General features: G+C 31.8%; 1 protein-coding gene across 1 annotated transcript in view; it reads right to left on the minus strand.

Moving 5' to 3' along the window:
* Window positions 1-865: 865 nt before the first annotated feature.
* The window catches only part of cwf19l2 (CWF19 like cell cycle control factor 2), a 26,607-nt gene continuing 9,619 nt past the window's right edge, over window positions 866-17,853 (minus strand). Inside the window, exons 7-16 of the mRNA XM_073818288.1 lie at window positions 16,167-16,738; window positions 14,468-14,570; window positions 14,119-14,334; window positions 12,919-13,056; window positions 5,708-5,920; window positions 4,094-4,210; window positions 3,752-3,907; window positions 1,875-1,955; window positions 1,693-1,794; window positions 866-1,386 (exon numbers count right to left, since the gene is read on the minus strand). Coding sequence (XP_073674389.1) covers window positions 1,246-1,386; window positions 1,693-1,794; window positions 1,875-1,955; window positions 3,752-3,907; window positions 4,094-4,210; window positions 5,708-5,920; window positions 12,919-13,056; window positions 14,119-14,334; window positions 14,468-14,570; window positions 16,167-16,738 — 1,839 coding nt within the window. The 3' untranslated portion in view covers window positions 866-1,245. The remainder of the gene's footprint in view (window positions 1,387-1,692; window positions 1,795-1,874; window positions 1,956-3,751; window positions 3,908-4,093; window positions 4,211-5,707; window positions 5,921-12,918; window positions 13,057-14,118; window positions 14,335-14,467; window positions 14,571-16,166; window positions 16,739-17,853) is intronic.

Here is a 17,853-nt window from a genome sequence, read left to right on the forward strand (position 1 = left end):
AAAGTCTAAACTGTGCGATATAAACTCACAATTGCAAGAAAAAGTGTGAGAATTGTAAGATAAAGTCATGAAGTCATTTTTTTCTTTATTATATAATTTTGAAATTGTGAGAAAAAAACGTCAGAATTCTGAATTAAAATGTTGCAATTCTGAAGTTTACAGCTCACAATTATGACTTTTTTCCAAAATTGGATTAAAAACGTGAAATGTGATATAAAGTTTCAATTAAAAAAAAATAAAAATCATTCTGTGGCCAAAACAAAAAATATAATTGCAAATGTAAATTCAGAATATGAAGAAAAAAGTGCAACAATTGCAAATAATTAACAACAGTAAATGCAGACTTTTAAGAAATGATAAAAAAAAGAATTTATATCTTGCAATTCTGACTTAATTTCTTAAAATTGCAAGATATAAATTCTTATATATATATATAATTTCTTAAAAGTCTGCATTAACTGTTATTTATTTATTCTGTGGAAGAAACAGGGCTCCAAATGCCTGAAACCTGGAAATCATCCCTTTTTTATTAGTTTTGGGGCATTTTGCTTTCTATACAATGCCGATTTAAATTATTTAATGTTTTTTAGCAGATGTTTTTTTTGATGAAATTAGTTTCAACTAGTTTAATTTGCAACACAATGTGCATGTACATGGACAGCAGTGCAGCCTAAAATACAGCTATAAAAAACAAATGATTTCTTGCTTTTGTTCAATTAACGGTAGGGCATAAACAACATTGCCCCACAGATGATCGGTGCTCAACAAGGGTGAACTCAAGGTCAGGTTCACAGGAACGAGCGAGGGAGACGTCATCTAAACATAATCAGATTATAAAGCCAGAGCACATAATCAGCTGAGCGGCTGGAGGTCTTGTAATATTTTATTCGGAGTTTAATTGCTCAGGAAAACACGATTTACATCAACACCGGACGAGAGCAGGTAGAAAATAAAGCTGAACTTTACATACGACAACACACGAGTCATTAAAAACTATTATATCTGAGAGAAAAACTAAAATTCCCTGTGTTGATAATTTCATTAAAATAACAAAAAAAAAAAAAGAAAAGGGTCCCAAAAAATATCTTCAGAGCAGATAAAACATGCCTGGTTTAGATTTTACACTTTTAATTGAGTCATGTACACATGACACAAGCCTAAACCCACACATGCCCTCTAAAATAAAACTTCACTATAGAGGTTTAAAAGTCTCTATAGAGTTGAGAAAGCACACCGTCTGAGTGTCTAGCTGTTTGTTTTAGTGCAGTCGAATGCTTTCCACCACTGAGCGAACTTCAGAACCTTCTTGCGCTGGTCATCAAAATTCTCACGTATTGGTTTCCGCCATCGTCTCGGTTCCAGGTCCAGCATCCCACCCAGGATTTCCTGATGGAGACAGAACAAAAATTAGTCACTATGCTGACATTAAAGCCATTTTACTGGATTTTGGAAGTTCAAACTCTGGGGCACCATAGAAGTCCACTATATGGAGATAATTCCTGAAATGATTTCCTCAAAAAACTATTTCTTTACAGCTGAAGAAAGAAAGGCCATGAACATCTTGGATGACAGTAGGGTGAGTACATTATCTGTAAATTTTAGTTTTGGAAGTGAACTACTCCTTTAAAAAGTGATTGAAAAAAAATCCTGGTTTGCTGTGCTTGTTTGTAGGGCTTCACAATGAGAGCTTACTTTGCCGAAATAGTGTGGAAACTTGTGCTCGTTCTCGATGACGTGCGCAAAGCCGCCCTGTAAACCGAAATCCACCGAGAAGTACGGCAACCCACGTGGAACCTGTGAAAAGACGAGAGATGTCAAATACTGACAGAGAGGAGGATAAAAGACATCAGGAGAAAACTGGAAAACAAACTCACAGCTTGTCTGATGTGTTTGGATGAGAGATCCACAACCTTCTTATTCATGGCCCATTCCTCATCAGACTCCATTATGGCTTTCTGAACACACACACACACACACACACACACACACACACACACACACACACACACACACACACACACACACACACACACACACACACACACACACACACACACACACACACACACACACACACACACACACACACACACACACACACACACACACACACACAGAGAAGATTATGAGAGTGCTTACATTCACACAAGTGTGTGCTTGTTTGTTTGTTAAAAGTCAAATTCCTATAAATTTTTCCCATTGAGCAAATGATTTGTAATAATAATTAGTGCTGGACCTAAATTAATTCTTGTAATGAAACAATGAAAGTAAAGTTTTCATTTAGCTGAGAAACTTGCTTTGCAGTGTTCTAGGCTATTGATATGTGGTTGTTAAGTTGTTGCTATGCAGTTTCTATGGTGTTGTGGGTGGTAGCCAGGGTGTTGCTGTTTGGCTTCTAATGTGTTGTTGCTATGCAGAGCTACAGTGTTTTAAACAATTACTAGGGCATTGCTATGAAGTTGCTTAGGAATTTTGGGTGGCTACCAGGGTGTTGCTATGCTGTTGCTAAGGTGCTGTGGGTGGTTGCCAGGTCATTGCTGTTTGTCTGTGAGAGTGTTGTTGATATGCAGTTGCTACTGTGTCTTAAGCAGTTACTAGGGAATTTCTATGATGTGCTAAGGAGTTCTGGATGGTTGCCAGGGCATTGCTATGCTGTTGCTAAGGTGTTGTGGCTGGTTGTTAAGGAGCTGCTATTGTGTTGTGGGTGGTTGCAAACGTGTTGCTATGCTGTTGCTACAATGATGATGGTGCTTGCCAGGGTGTTGCTATGCTGGTGCTACAGTGATGATGGTGGTGGTTGCCACGGTGTTGATATGGTGTTGAGGGTGGTTGCCAGGGTGTTGCCTAGGTGTTGCCACAGAGATGATAGTGCTTGCCAGGGTTTTTCTATGCTGTTGCTAAGGTGTTATGAGTGGTTGCCAGGACATTGCTGTTTGCCTGCTAAAATGTTGTTGTTATGCAGTTGCTACAGCATCTTAAGCTGTTCTAAGGTGTTATGGCTGGCTTCTAAAGTGTTGTTGCTATGCAGTTGTTAAGGAGCTCTGGGCGGTTGCCAGGGGGTTGCTATGGTGTTGTGGGTGGTTGCCAGAGCATTGCTGTTTGGCTGCAAAAGTGCTGTTGCTATGGTGTCATAAGCAGTTAGCAGAGCATTGCTAAGATGTTGTGGCTGGTTGTCAGGGAGCTGCTATTGTGTTTAGGGTGTTGCTATGCTGTTGTTAAAATGTTTGGTATGGTTGCCAAGGCATTGCCGTTTGGCTGCTGAAGTGTTCTGGGTTGTTTCTATGCAGCTGTGACTGTGTTGTGGACAGTTGCCAGGATCAGTGTTGTGGGTGGTTGCCAGGGCATTGCTGTTTAACAATAATTTAATAATCAACATTCAGATAAAACTTCTTGTACAAAAAGTTGTACAAACCTTTATTTTGCATTTGAAGCAAAAGTTGAAGTTTTATATAAACCTTTTGATAACACAATTGTTTCTACATCAATTTATTATATATTTAAATGGTGGCTGTCATTAAAAATTGTTTTCATAACTGATTTATTCAAACTTGCAATATAAAAAGAATATAATGCTTATGTCATGTAGTGCATGTGTTTATAAAAATGCTCTTCTCAAAAAAGCTTTGCAAGAAGATCTTTTTAAATAATTCTAATGGGAAAATTGAACAGGAAAAATGCTTTCAGAATCAAGGCCGTTGATAAAATATGCTCTATTGTAACAATTTTTTGTTGTTGTTGTTGTTGTTTTTACCTTAAAGTAAATGGGTGCCATGTCTCCGAGCTCTCTGGGCATCGGCACACACTCGTACACCATGTGCAGGTGTCTTTTTGGATTCATATGAGTCTCCAAAAACACACAGTCCATCTCCTGAGACTCGAACATGCGGACTAAAGCGCGTCTGAACATCTATGGGAGAGAGAGAGAGGTAGAGAGAATAAGAAAGAACAAGTCAGCAGGAAGTGTATCCTGATTTGTGTCTTTTATTTGTGTTCTGGGTGGTTGCTAGGGAGTTGCTAATGTGTTCAAGATGGTTGCTTATGCATTATTGATGCCTGTAGCACAATTGAGCACATGTGTTTGTAATGTTTGTACCTGTATTTCGCTCCAGATGTCTTCATCCAGCCCTGTGGCCGCTGTGTGATGCTGGATGGGGACGATCAAACAGTGACCTTCGGTCAGAGACACACAGTTCGGCAGACACAGGTACACCTGCATGAGAGAAAACACACCTGTCATGTGTGTGAATAAAGACACTGCACTAAAACCTTGAGTGCATCCTGTATCCTGTGTTCTGTCATCCCAAACACACATGGCTGAACATTCCTATCAGGCTGTAAAGGCATTCTAGGTGGTTGCCAGGGCATTGCTATGGTGTTTTAGGGAAGGGCATTGCTATGAGATTGCTAAGGTGTTTTGGGTGGTTGCCAGGGTGTTGCTATGCAGTCAATGCAGTGATATGGCTGTTCACCAGGGTGTTGCAATAGTGTTTTGGGTTGTTGCTATACAGTTGCTAAGGTGCTCTAAGCAGTGCCTAGTACATTCCCATCAAGCTGCAAAGGCATTCTAGGTGGTTGCCAGGGCATTGCTATGGTGTTTTAGGTTGTTGCTATGCATTAACTAAGGTGTTCTGAGTGGTTAGTGGGGTAAAGCATTACTATGAGATTGCTAAGGTGTTTTGGGTGGTTGCCAGGGTGTTGCTATGTGGTTAAGGTGTTCTGGGTGGTTACCAGGACGTTCTTATGGTGTGTTAGGTTGTTGATATGCAGTTGCTAAGGTGTTCTAAGTGGTTAGTGGGGTAGATCATTGCTCATGGCAATCTTACGGTGTGTTAAGTTGTTGATCTGCAATTGATAAGGTGCTCTGGGTGGTAATCAGGCATTGCTATGGAGTTTTAGGTTGTTGCCATGCATTTGCTAAGGTGTTGTAAGTGGTTAGTGGGCGTTGCTATGCAGTCGCTAAGGTGTTCTGGCTGTTTACCAGGGCACTGCTATGTGGTCGACAAGTTGTTTTGGGTGGTTACCAGGGTGTTGCTATAGTGTTTTGGGTTGTTGCTAGGCAGTTGCTAAGGTGCACTAAACAGTGCCTTGGACATTCCTATAAGCCTGCCTAAATGTTCTAGGAGGTTACCAGGGTGTTGCTATAGTGTTTTGGGTTGTTTCTATGCAGTTGCTATGGTGATTTCATGAACGTATATATATTTTAGTATGATTTTCTCGCAATAATTCATGTGACCATGGACCACAAAACCAGTCTTTTTTTTTTATTTTGATTCGTACATCATCTGAAAGATGAATAAATAAGCTTTCCATTGATGTTTGTTAGGATAGGAGAGGTCGAGATACAACTATTTGAAAATCTGGAATATGAAGGTGCAAAAAGACTAAATATTGAGAAAATCGCCTTTAAAGTTGTCCAAATTAAGTTTTCAGCAATGCATATTACTTATTAAAAATTAAGTTTTGATATACTTACGGTAAGAAATTTACAAAATACCTTTATGGAACATGATTTAACTTAACATCCTACTAATTTTGGCATTTGCTACAATATACCCGTGCAACTTAAGACTGGTTTTATGGCCCAGGGTCTCATATGCTGTGCTTTTCAAAGTCAAATGTGTCAAATGTCCAACTTGATTCAATAAAAATTCAAAGTTTTTCAGCAACATTTTCTAGCAAGCAGATATGCAACAGCAACATATCGTGCCTTGTTTCCGACAGCGACAATGAGATGTTTGGGCAGTTCAGGGCTGTCGAAGCAGTGTCTGCATTTCTCCATCTGTCCAGCTAACCGCCGAGTCTCTTGCACGGCTTTGTTCCTCTGCCGTTCTTCATCTCGGCCCGATCTTTCTTTCTGAGCAGCGCTGGACACAAACATGTCATCCAGCGTGTAGTTATCGCCGTCTGTCCTCCCCATCATCTGCAAAACACATCCATCAAAAGCACATTCAAAACAAACTCATTACAGAGTTTGCGTGCAGACTTTAATCAGTCACTTTATCCTGCATGTCTGCGAGTCTTATCTTGATTTAGGAGCTGAAAGCAGGACAGAGGAATGAGTATCATTTTATGAGTTTTATAACTTGCAGGCCAAAAGGGTTCATAAATCGATGAAAAGCAAATAATTAGTTACACTACTGCTCAAAAGTTTGGGATCAGTAAGACTTGTAATGTTTTTAAAGAAGTCTCTTATGCTTATCAAGGCTGCATTTATTTGATCAAAAATACAGGAAAAAACAGTAATATTGCAAAATGTTATTACAATATAAAATGATGGTTTTTATTTTAATATATTTTAAAATCTAATTTATTCCTGTGATGCAAAGCTTAATTTTTATGAGCTGTTACTCCAGACTTGAAAATACACTAGATCCTTTAGAACTCATTCTAATATGCTGATTTATTATTAAAGTGATCAATGTTGGAAAGCAGTTATTTTTTGGAACCTGTAATTCTATTTTTAAGGATACTTTGAAGAATAACAAGTTAAAAAGAACAGCATTTGTTAAAAATATTAACCTTGTCTAGCAATGTAAATCAATGATATCACTTTTTATTAATTTAACACATCCTGGCTGAATAAAAGTATTAATTTCTTTCAAAAGAAAGAACAAAAAAAGATGTACTGACCCCAAACTTTTCAACAGTAGTGCATATTGTTAGAAAACCTTTCTATTTTAAATAAATGCTGTTGTTTTTAACCTTTTATTGATAAATGTATTACAGGTTCCAAAAAGATATTAAGCAGGTATTAAGCAGCACAACTGTTTTCAACACTCATAATAAATCGGCATATTAGAATGATTTCTGACGGATCATGTGACGCTATAGACTGGAGTAATGATGCTGAAAATTCAGCTTTGATCACAGGAATAAATTAAACTTTAAAATATATTCACATAGAAAACAGTTATTTTAAATTGAAATAATATTTCATAATTTTACCCTTTTTTTTGTATTTTTGATCAAATAAATGCAGCCTTAATGAGCATAAGAAACATCTTTAAAAACCATTAAAAATCTTACTGATCCCAAACTTTTGAACAGTAGTGCATATTGTTAGAAAACCTTTCTATTTTAAATAAATGCTGTTCTATTTAAACATTTATTGATCACAGAATCCTGAAAAATATTATCAAAGGTTGTAAAATTTTTTAAATAGCACAACTTTTTTAACATTGATAAAAAAATCAGCATGTTAGAATGGTTTCTGAAGGATAATGTGACTAATGTAATGATGCTAAAAATGTAGTTTTGTATTACAAGAATAAATTACATTTTTAAATATATTCACATAGAAAACAGTTATTTCAAATTGAAATAATATTTCACAATATTAAATTACATTTTTTTTCTGTAATTTTGATCAAATAAATGCAGCCTTAATGAGCATAAGAAACGTCTTTAAACACCATTAAAAATTCTTACTAACGTTTGAACAATAGTGCATATTGTTAGAAAACCTTTCTATTTTAAATAAATGCTGTTGTTTTTAACCTTTTATAAATCTTTTTATAAATCGGTATATTAGAATGATTTCTGAAGGATCATGTAACACTTAAGACTGAAGTAATGATGCTGAAAATTCAGCTTTGACCACAGGAATAAATTAAACTTTAAAATATATTCACATAGAAAACAGTTATTTTAAATTGTAATAATATTTCATAATTTTACCCTTTTTCTGTATTTTTGATCAAATAAATGCAGCCCATAATGAGCATAAGAAACGTCTTTAAAAACCATTAAAATTCTTACTAACGTTTGAACAGTAGTGCATATTGTTAGAAAACCTTTCTATTTTAAATAAATGCTGTTGTTTTTAATCTTTTATTGATTAAAGAACCCTGAAAAATAGTATCACAGGTTCTAAAAAATATTAAACAGCACAACTTTAACATTGAAAATAAATCAGCATATTAGAATGATTTCTGAAGGATAATGTGACTAATGTAATGATGCTAAAAATGTAGTTTTGTATTACAAGAATAAATTACATTTTAAAACATATTCACATAGAAAACAGTTATTTCAAACTGAAATAACATTTCACATTATTAAAATTTTTTCTGTATTTTTGATCAAATAAATGCAGTCTTGATGAGCATAAGAAACGTCTTTAAAAACCATAAAATCTTACTGATTCCAAACTTTTGAGCAGCAGTGTATGTTAAGTTTAAAACAAAAATGCATGAAAAATACACACTATTTTAGAAGTTTTACATATTATGATTTGAGGACGTCCTAATTATCATCTTGTATACTACACTGGAGAGATAATACGCAGATTAGCAAGAAGCCAAGCACTTTTGCAAGAGGAACAGAGGTCAGGTGACCGGATTGGGCGGCAGGTGATCATGTGATCTGACTGAGGGTCAGGTGCGCTTTTACCGTTGATTGCTGGCAAACCTGCGGGTCATTATCTGGAGCAGAATCCAGAAAACAGCAGCAGATGCGACTGGGCCGTAGGGATTGTGTTAACAGAGCGCGTGTGCGTCTTTCTAACACACGCCAGAGCCAAAGAGGTTTAACGGTGTGCTACAACAAGCAGACAAAGAGGCAATGTATCCGTAGCAACGGGTGATCTGTGTGGGAGGCGTGTCTGTTCACACTGGCATGTTTGATTGACAGATGGAGAGGAGCCGAGGTGTTGGAAAGTCTGGCTGAATTCAGACTGTGCTTTCAGTTCTGCATTTATTCTCTGCTTTGATGCTTTCTACCTCCAGCTGAAATGCAAATAAAAAGCCTAGACAGAGCAGAGATTTTAAGGATAGGTCTGTGGTTGGCTGACAACTGTCTGGAACACATATACAGCCGACTGGAGATAAACAAACAGACAACTAGATTTGTATTTTCAGTTTCATTTAAACGCAGGTTTGGCACACGTCTTGGTTATGGTCGACTACTTAAAAATGAACACAGAACACAACAGTATTTGCACTGAAAAAGTGGCTATTAAATACATGCAAAAAAGCAAAAAAAAGGCAAAAACAAAAGATTACCAAGTATGCAATAAAATTAAGAAAAAATACAAAATCAAATTAAAATGTAGTATGCAACTATTACAATAACTTCATCATAGCTGGGTTTACATACTAATTATTTAATCTATTTCGTATTTATTTATCTACTTAATAATGCATTTAATAATCTATTAAACTGATGCAAAAAAGTATGCAGTAAAACAAAGAAAAACTACAAAATCAAATCAAAATGTATTATATTATGTTATATTGCAATAACTTCATCATAGCAGGGTTCACATTATTTTAATCAAAGGGAGATTTTTTCATTTAAATCACATTTTTACGATTTTACGTTTTTAATTATTAAAATTTAAATTGAATAACCAAACAACAATTAAGTAAATAAAAAGAAAAAAAAAAAAGAATATGCACATTTCATTGTGCAAATAAATGCGAGAGAGAAAACCAATCACATTTAATATGCAAATATTAAAAGAAGTATTTGTTGTTTAAATTTTAAAACTTGAAATTTAATTAAATTAAATACATAAAAGAATTAGAGAAAAAGGACATTTTTATATAGATCTTTAAATGATTCACATTTTTAATTAAAATTTAATTTAACTAATCAAATAAATAAAATAAATTAAACTGAATTAAATTAAAAACTGACAACAAAAAATACACATTTTATTATTTTTGCAAATAAGAAAATCAACTGCATTTTTTGTATGCACATATTACAATATCGAATATTGCATGCTATTAAAGGGACAAAAAAGATGTTTAAATTTTAATTATTTATTTTTAATTATTAAAATTAAGATTTAGACTGAAATTAATACATTTTTAAATTAATTGTATAATAATTAATAAAAGCAATTAATAAAATAAATTGAAATAATAAGCTCATAAATAAATATAATTAATTTTCAATCTATATTTATATTTTAATTTTATATATATATATATTTTTTTTTATTATTAATATTAAATTAATCAAATAAATAAATAAAGTTAGAATCAAATTTTAAATTGAGTGAATTAAAATTTAATAAATAAATTAAAAAATTAATTGGAATAAGCAAATAAATTGAAATTGAATAAAAATATGTGACCCTGGACCACAAAACCAGTCATAAGGTTAAATTTTACAAAACTGAGATATATACATCATATGAAAGCTCAATAAATAAGCTTTCTATTGATGTATGGTTTGTTAGGATAGGACAATATTTGGCCGAGATGCATCTATTTGAAAATCTGAAATCTGAGGGTGCAAAAAAATCAAAATACTGAGAAAATCACCTTTAAAGTTGTCCAAATTAAGTTCTTAACAATGCATATTACTAATCAAAAATTACATTTTAATATATTTATAGTAGGAATTTTACAAAAAATCTTCATGGAACATGATCTTTACTTAATTTCCTAATGATTTTTGGCATAAAAGAAAAATCAATAATTTTGACCCATACTATGTATTTTTGGCTAATGCTACAAATATACGCCAGTGACTTGAGACTGGTTTTGTGGTCCAGGGTCACATATAATTATGTTTATATTTATTCAAAGGAAATCAAAGGAAGATTTACAAATTTTAATCGCATTTTAAAATTAACTGAACATTTTTAATGATTAAAATGCAAATAAATGCAATACAGAAAACCAACTGCATATTTAGTATGCAAATATTAAAATAACTGTTATAAAATGTAATCAAACTAAGATGGCAATGAAGAAATGGATGCCAAAAAAGACACCAAGCACATTTCAGTATACAAATGATTTTAAGGAAGCAAATCAGTTGTTAATTCATTCTGCAAATATTTCAATGACATCATTGTTGTCAGTTACATTTAGAACAGCGAACATTCTATCAATGAGGTCAATGTTCTAAAAATTTTAAATGTAGTTGAACATTCTGCTGAACGTTCCAGATTAAATGAACGCAATGCGTTGCAATACTCTGCACATTCACACACACCAATTTTGGCAGCTACTGGTGAAATTGGCGAAATAAATATATTAATAACACTTTTAGCCGCTATGCCATGGTAACTTGGCAGCGAGAGAGAGACGGAGAGATGTGGCGCTAAAATGTGCAAATGTTTGTCACTTTTATATTTCTCGTCTCCATGGCGACCGTGACGTCTTAGTTTATTATAACGGATTTTAGTAGCCCAGCCCGGGTTTCAAATCGGAGAAACACCAAATCACGTCGGAGCCAGAGAGCAGGACAGACTGAGAGATTGATCACACGATTCCTCCGGCCTCACCGTCACCATCTGCTGATGCCAGTCTGTCTTACGACCACAGAAAAATATACAACCACAGGCTGTTTGTGCATGTCTGCGGCTCACAAACTCATTCCTGATATAATAAAGGGGCTGAATATTTCTATACCACATGCATTTCATTGTTTTTTTTAACTAATGGACTTAAAAAGCACATGCTCAGGCTAAAAATAGTGATTACATCGCTGCTCATTTTCAAGTTTTTCAAGTTTACTGAAAAACATCTCATTGAAAATATATGACATCCAGTCAGTGATATTTTAGTAATATTGAAATACTATTATAGTTTTCAATAATATTTTGTATTAGATTTATTTTTATATTTCCCATTTTAATTTTAATTGAAGGTTTAGGTTTTTTAGTAGTTTTTTTATATCTCTATAAAGTTTTTATTTTTATTTCAGCTGTAGTTTTGAAGTTTTAGGTTTATTTATTATGTTTTATATCTCTATATAGTTTTTATTTTCACTTAAGCTGTAGTTTTAGTTAGTTTAATACATCAATTTAAACTAAATAAAATAAGCTTTGGCTGCTAGCTTTATGTTTATTTTATTTCAAGCAGTATAATTTTAGTATTATTGATTATATTTTTGTTTTTTATATTTTTTATTTTTATTTGTCGTGCGTTTCAGTAAATTTTACAAGTTTTGTTTGTTTTAAATATATATGTGTGGTTTATTACTTTTTCCATTTTATTTATTATAATAAAATTGAATTATATATTAAATGTTCGTTATTTTAATACATCAAGTTTAAACTAAATTAAAATGAGAAATATTGCTTTGGCAAGTAGCTGAAAAATAAATAAGTTTAAGTTTTTTATATTATTTCAGTTTATCTTTATTTTCAAGCAGTGTAAGTTTTGTATCATTAAGATATTTTTTTATTAATATACTGTTTATTTTATTTTATTTTATTATATTTTTTTATTATTTTATCTTTATTTCAGTTTTAGTTTTTAAATACATCAAGCTAAAATAAATGAGAAATGTTGCCTTGGTATTATTTATTCTCTAGTTGAGTTATTTTTGTATCATTGATATACAGTAATATAATATAATATAATATTTGTAATATTTTAAAAATTTTTTAGTTTTTAAAGTTTTTGTATTTAGAAATTTTCCATTTTCATTTTAGATAAAGTTTTTGTAATTTTGCATTGTATTTGTGCCTTTTTTTTAACTTTTTGGTTTGTTCTAAATATTTACATAGGTCTGTACAGTTTTTATAAACATAGTTATAGTTTTTATTAAATTATTAATATTTAAATTTTAGTTTAGTTTAACATCTAAATTAAAATGAGAAATGTTGCAACAGCAACTTGCTAAAATAATTTTCTTTTTATTATTTTATTTCAGTTAATGTTTATATTACATCAAGCTATGTTTTTATGGTTTTAATTGTAGTTTCAGTCTTAGGTAACTATAAGAACTCTGATATTAAGTAATAAAAATGTTGTTTTATGGTTTTAGTTTCAGTATATAACCTCATTTTCATTTGCTTTTTCAATGCAAATCTCTTTTTGAATGTCCCTTTAGAAATATATAGACTACTTAAGACTGGACCACAAATATAGTCTTTATATTTGTAGCAATTTGGGTCTCATTTATCTGTGTCTGGTGTGTAAGGAGTGTGTCAATGAGACTGATGCTCACCTTGCCCGCCATGCGCGAGTAAAGAGCGTTTTGATCTTCAGCAGTGCTCATCTTCTCCCGTCTGACCATCTCTTGCAGATTCATACCATCATCATCCTCAAAATAGCGCACACGCTCGCCGTCCTGGTGCGTCTCGATCTAAAAATCCCATTAGAGGAGAAAATTTGACCTCATTCAAAGTTGTACTTTTGCCATGCAACAAGTTAATATTCATTTTAAGTAAATAAACCTCACTTAAAATACCATAGCTAGCAAAATCACATCAAAACTGTCAGAATATTAATACTTAAAATACAAAAATGACCAAAGTTAAAACTCAAGTAAATACTGTATATATATATAAAAAAAAAAAACAGACTAATAAAAACAACCGAAACACAGCAAAATTACTAAGACTTCTACTAAAATTTTAAATGGAAACATACAAAAAATATCACTGCAGCTTTGTTTCTGTTTTTTTACATTTATAAAGAGATATATATATATATATATATATATATATATATATATATATATATATTTCAGAAATAAAATATACTTAGATAAATAACGTAAACTAAATGAAAATGAGAAGCTAATTAAAAATACTAAATGGCTAAATAAAAATAAATCTATAAATAAATAAATACTTAATTTTTTTTTTAGAAAAATTTAAACTGAACTAAAATTAAAACAGACATAAAATAAATATAAAAATAATATAAAAAAAATCAAATGACTAAACATTACACTAAAATTTTAATAAATAAAAAATATAAATTAAAAAAATAAAATATAAAAAAAATACTAATTTACACATCAAATTTGTCATGAAAAAATCTGAAACAAACCTTCAGTTGTATCGAGATACCTTTTTTTATTCCTTTTTTTTGGTGATTTTAGCAAAAGTCTTAGTAACTTGGCTGAGTTTATGCCATTTTTATTACTCTTGTTTTTTTTTAATATATATCCAGTATTTACTTCAGTTTTAACTTCGGTCATTTTTGTATATCAAATTAAACTAAATGAAAATGAGAAATGTTGCTTTATAACAAGCTGAAATAAACATTTCAGTTTTTTTAAATTGTATTTTTTTCCTTAATTCTTTTATTAATTCCAAGTAGTTGTATTTTTTTAAATTTACATAAGCACTTTATATTGTTTTAGCTGTAGTGAAGTATAATAACTCTGTAAAGCCGTGTATGTGAGCATTTGTCTCACCGCTTTCCGTTTCCTCCGTCCTCCTTTAGGCTCTTGTGGTTCTGACTGGGCTTTGACTGGCCAGGCTCGTCCCGATGAGTCGGTCCTGAACAGCACCACTTCCTTTTCTGCGTCTGTTGGTGTAGAAACTGCTTTGTTCTTGTCTTTTCTCTGAGCTCGGTTCTCTTTGGCTCGACGGGCCGCTTCCATCTGAGCTTTTAGCTTTTCCACCAGTGCCTGAGATTATTCACACACAATCAAAACATACCATCAGAAGATGACTAGCATACAAAAACAGAATCAAAACCTTGTGAGCTTCCTACTTAAGGCATCAAATTGTAGGTTTTCAGAAGTGTTTTAATGAGCTCACTGTGTTTCCCATGATCTCTGCTTTGACGAGTTTGGCTCCCAGTTTATTCATCTCTTCATCCGTCAGGATCACCTCTTCCTCCTCCTCTTCCTCACTCTCTGAACTGAAGATTGACAAACCCAGTCAGTTTTAGCATGGGTGACGTTCACAAAAGGAAGTGTAAAATAATAGAAAAAATGTCCCTGACTTCATGACATTACTGTAAAAACCATAACATAACCATACTCAAAAAAATAAACATGGTTACTACAGTTAAATCATGGTAACCACAAATTAACCATGGTTTTCCTACATTAACCATAGTGTAATGTAAAGTATAAAAATTTATTAATTTACATGACTTTACCAGATCTAGAAAACAGTTTTAACATTAGGTTTCTTCATATCTGACCCTGGACCACAAAACCAGTCATAAGGTTAAATTTTACAAAACTGAGATGTATACATCATATGAAAGCTCAATAAATAAGCGTTCTATTGATGTATGGTTTGCTATGATAGATATATGTGACCCTGGACCACAAAACCAGTCTTAAGTCGCTGGGGTATATTTGTAGCAATAGCCAAAAATACATTGTATGGGTCAAAATTCTAGATTTTTCTTTTATGTCAAAAATCATTAGGAAATTAAGTAAAGATCATGTTACATTAAGATTTTTTGTAAAATTCCTACTATAAATATATCAAAATGTAATTTTTGATTAGTAATATGCATTGTTAAGAACTTAATTTGGTCAACTTTAAAGGTGATTTTCTCAGTATTTGATTTTTTTGCATCCTCAGATTCCAGATTTTCAAATAGATGTATCTCGGCCAAATATTGTCCTATCCTAACAAACTATACATCAATAGAAAGCTTATTTGATATGTATATATCTCAGTTTTGTAAAATTCAACCTTATGACTGGTTTTGTGGTCCAGGGTCACATATCTATTTGAATATCTGGAATCTGAGGATGCAAAAAAATCTAAATACTGAGAAAATCACCTTTAAAGTTGTCCAAATTAAGTTCTTAACAATGCATATTACTAATCAAAAATTACATTTTGACATATTTACAGTAGGAATTTTACCAAAAATCCTCATGGAACATGATCTTTACTTAATTTCCTATGATTTTTGGCATAAAAGAAAAATCAATAATTTTGACCGATACAATGTATTTTTGGCTATTGCTACAAATATACCCCAGCGACATAAGACTGGTTTTGTGGTCCAGGGTCACATATATGATACACATATATCATTTTTTGATAATTTGATACTTATTTTGATAACTATTTGAAAATCTAGAATCTGAGGGTGCAAAAATCTTGAGAAAATCACGTTTAAAGTAAAATATATAAAAGTTCTTACTAATCAAAAACTAAGTTTTGATATATTTACGGTAAAAAATAAAAAAAATATCTTCAATTTCTTTACTTAATATCCTAATGGTTTTTGGCATAAAAGGAAAAAATATAATTGTGACCCATACAATGTATTTTTGGCTAGTACTACAAATATAACCGTGCTACTTAAGGCTGGTTTTGTGGTCCAGGGTCACATATATCCATTTTTTTTTCCAGCACAATGGGAATCCTGGTTCTTCAAAGAAAAAAAAAATTGTAAAAGGGGTAAATTAAAACAAACAAACAAACAAAAAAAAAGATTCTTAGTTGTTTTGTGAATAACATTAGTGAAATACTTTATTCTGACCTGCTCACTGCTGTTGTAGTTTTGCTCTCTTCCAGTGGGGCGGCGCTCTTCTCTATATATTTCTGTGGTTTCGGCATCTCCTTTGGCTCCTGCACAGCACTGCTCTTCCTCCAGACAGGTACAACACCATCATCATCATCAACAACAGGTTTCCTGAATCTTGCACTCTGATTGGACGCAGAGCCTTTTGACCCCGCCTTCCTGAACCCCGCCCCTCCATTTAAATCATCATCAGCCTCTGCGGGTTTGAGGAACTTGAGGCTGGACAGCGATGAAGTGCTTTGTCTCTGGGATTGCCGATCATCGTCTGCATCCGTCCAGGATCTCGGATGGCGTTCGTCTCGGCCTCGAGAGCTTCTATCAAAGTCTCGCTCTCTTTCTCTCTCAGCGCGTGGAGATCTGTCTCTCCGCCTTTCCTCACGGTCTCCTCTTCTCCATCTTTCTCTCCCTTCTTCTCTGTCATCTCTCCTCCATCTCTCTCGGTCTCCTCTCGTCTCACTCCTCTCTTCTCTTCTCTCTCCATACGCAGCATCTTCTGCCTCTCGCAGTCTCTTCTGAAACTCTTCCATGGACTATGGGGGAAAAAGAGAACCAAAGCAGATCAAATTCACTACAGTTTAGTACTGGTCGCCCTCAGTGTGAAATGATGCATTAGAAGACACTGTTCAACTTAAAATACACAAGTACGTTTTAGGCAATCGGGTTCCAGAAGTATTAATTGATGGTATACAATTCTGTTATGATCAAAAGTCAGTGAAATTTCAAATAATAATAATAATAATAATAAAAAAAACAAAACAAAAAAAAAAAAACAGCACAGCAGTGACTGGCTACTCCCATGAAATACTGTAAATAATGTTGGGTTTATATTTTTCTAAACATATAAATACATGTATATATATATATGATTGTTTTGCAATAAAATATATTAATATATTGAAATAAATTCTATATTAAAACATATAATATACATTTTTTAATAATTTATTTAAATATAATTATTAAAATTAAATATAAATATAAATTATAGTTAATTTCATATAGTTAATTATATTAATTAATATATTTAAAATTTGATTTTAATTATATTAAATAAATGTATTTTACAGTAATATATTAGTAGTACATTTATTATGAATATGTTATAACATCAAAATACATTTAATAATATGTTATTCAAATATATTATTTTGCACAAAATTTAAATATATATTGTGCAATTATTTCACAATAAATCTAAAATATATAATGTTTTGTATATATACAAATATATATATATAATATTTTTCTGCAATAAAATATACAAAAATATTTAATTAAATTTATATATATATATATATATATATATATATATATGCTTGTTTATATATATATATATATATATATATATATATATATATATATATATATATATATATATATTAAACTATCTAAAAATTAATATATTTGAATAAAAAAATTATATATATTTACATTTACATATGAATATGTTAATTCATTATGTATAATAATAATAATAATAATAATAAGTATGCATTATATGAAATATTTTAATTTTATATTGATTTATATATAAAATTATATTTTAATAAAATTAAAGTTTTTATCAGTTTCACTATCAGATAGTTTTAAGATACATATTTTCCTATATATATATATATATATATATATATATATATATAAAATT

This window comes from Garra rufa, chromosome 14 (assembly GCF_049309525.1).
Source record: "Garra rufa chromosome 14, GarRuf1.0, whole genome shotgun sequence".
Lineage (NCBI taxonomy): Eukaryota > Metazoa > Chordata > Actinopteri > Cypriniformes > Cyprinidae > Garra > Garra rufa.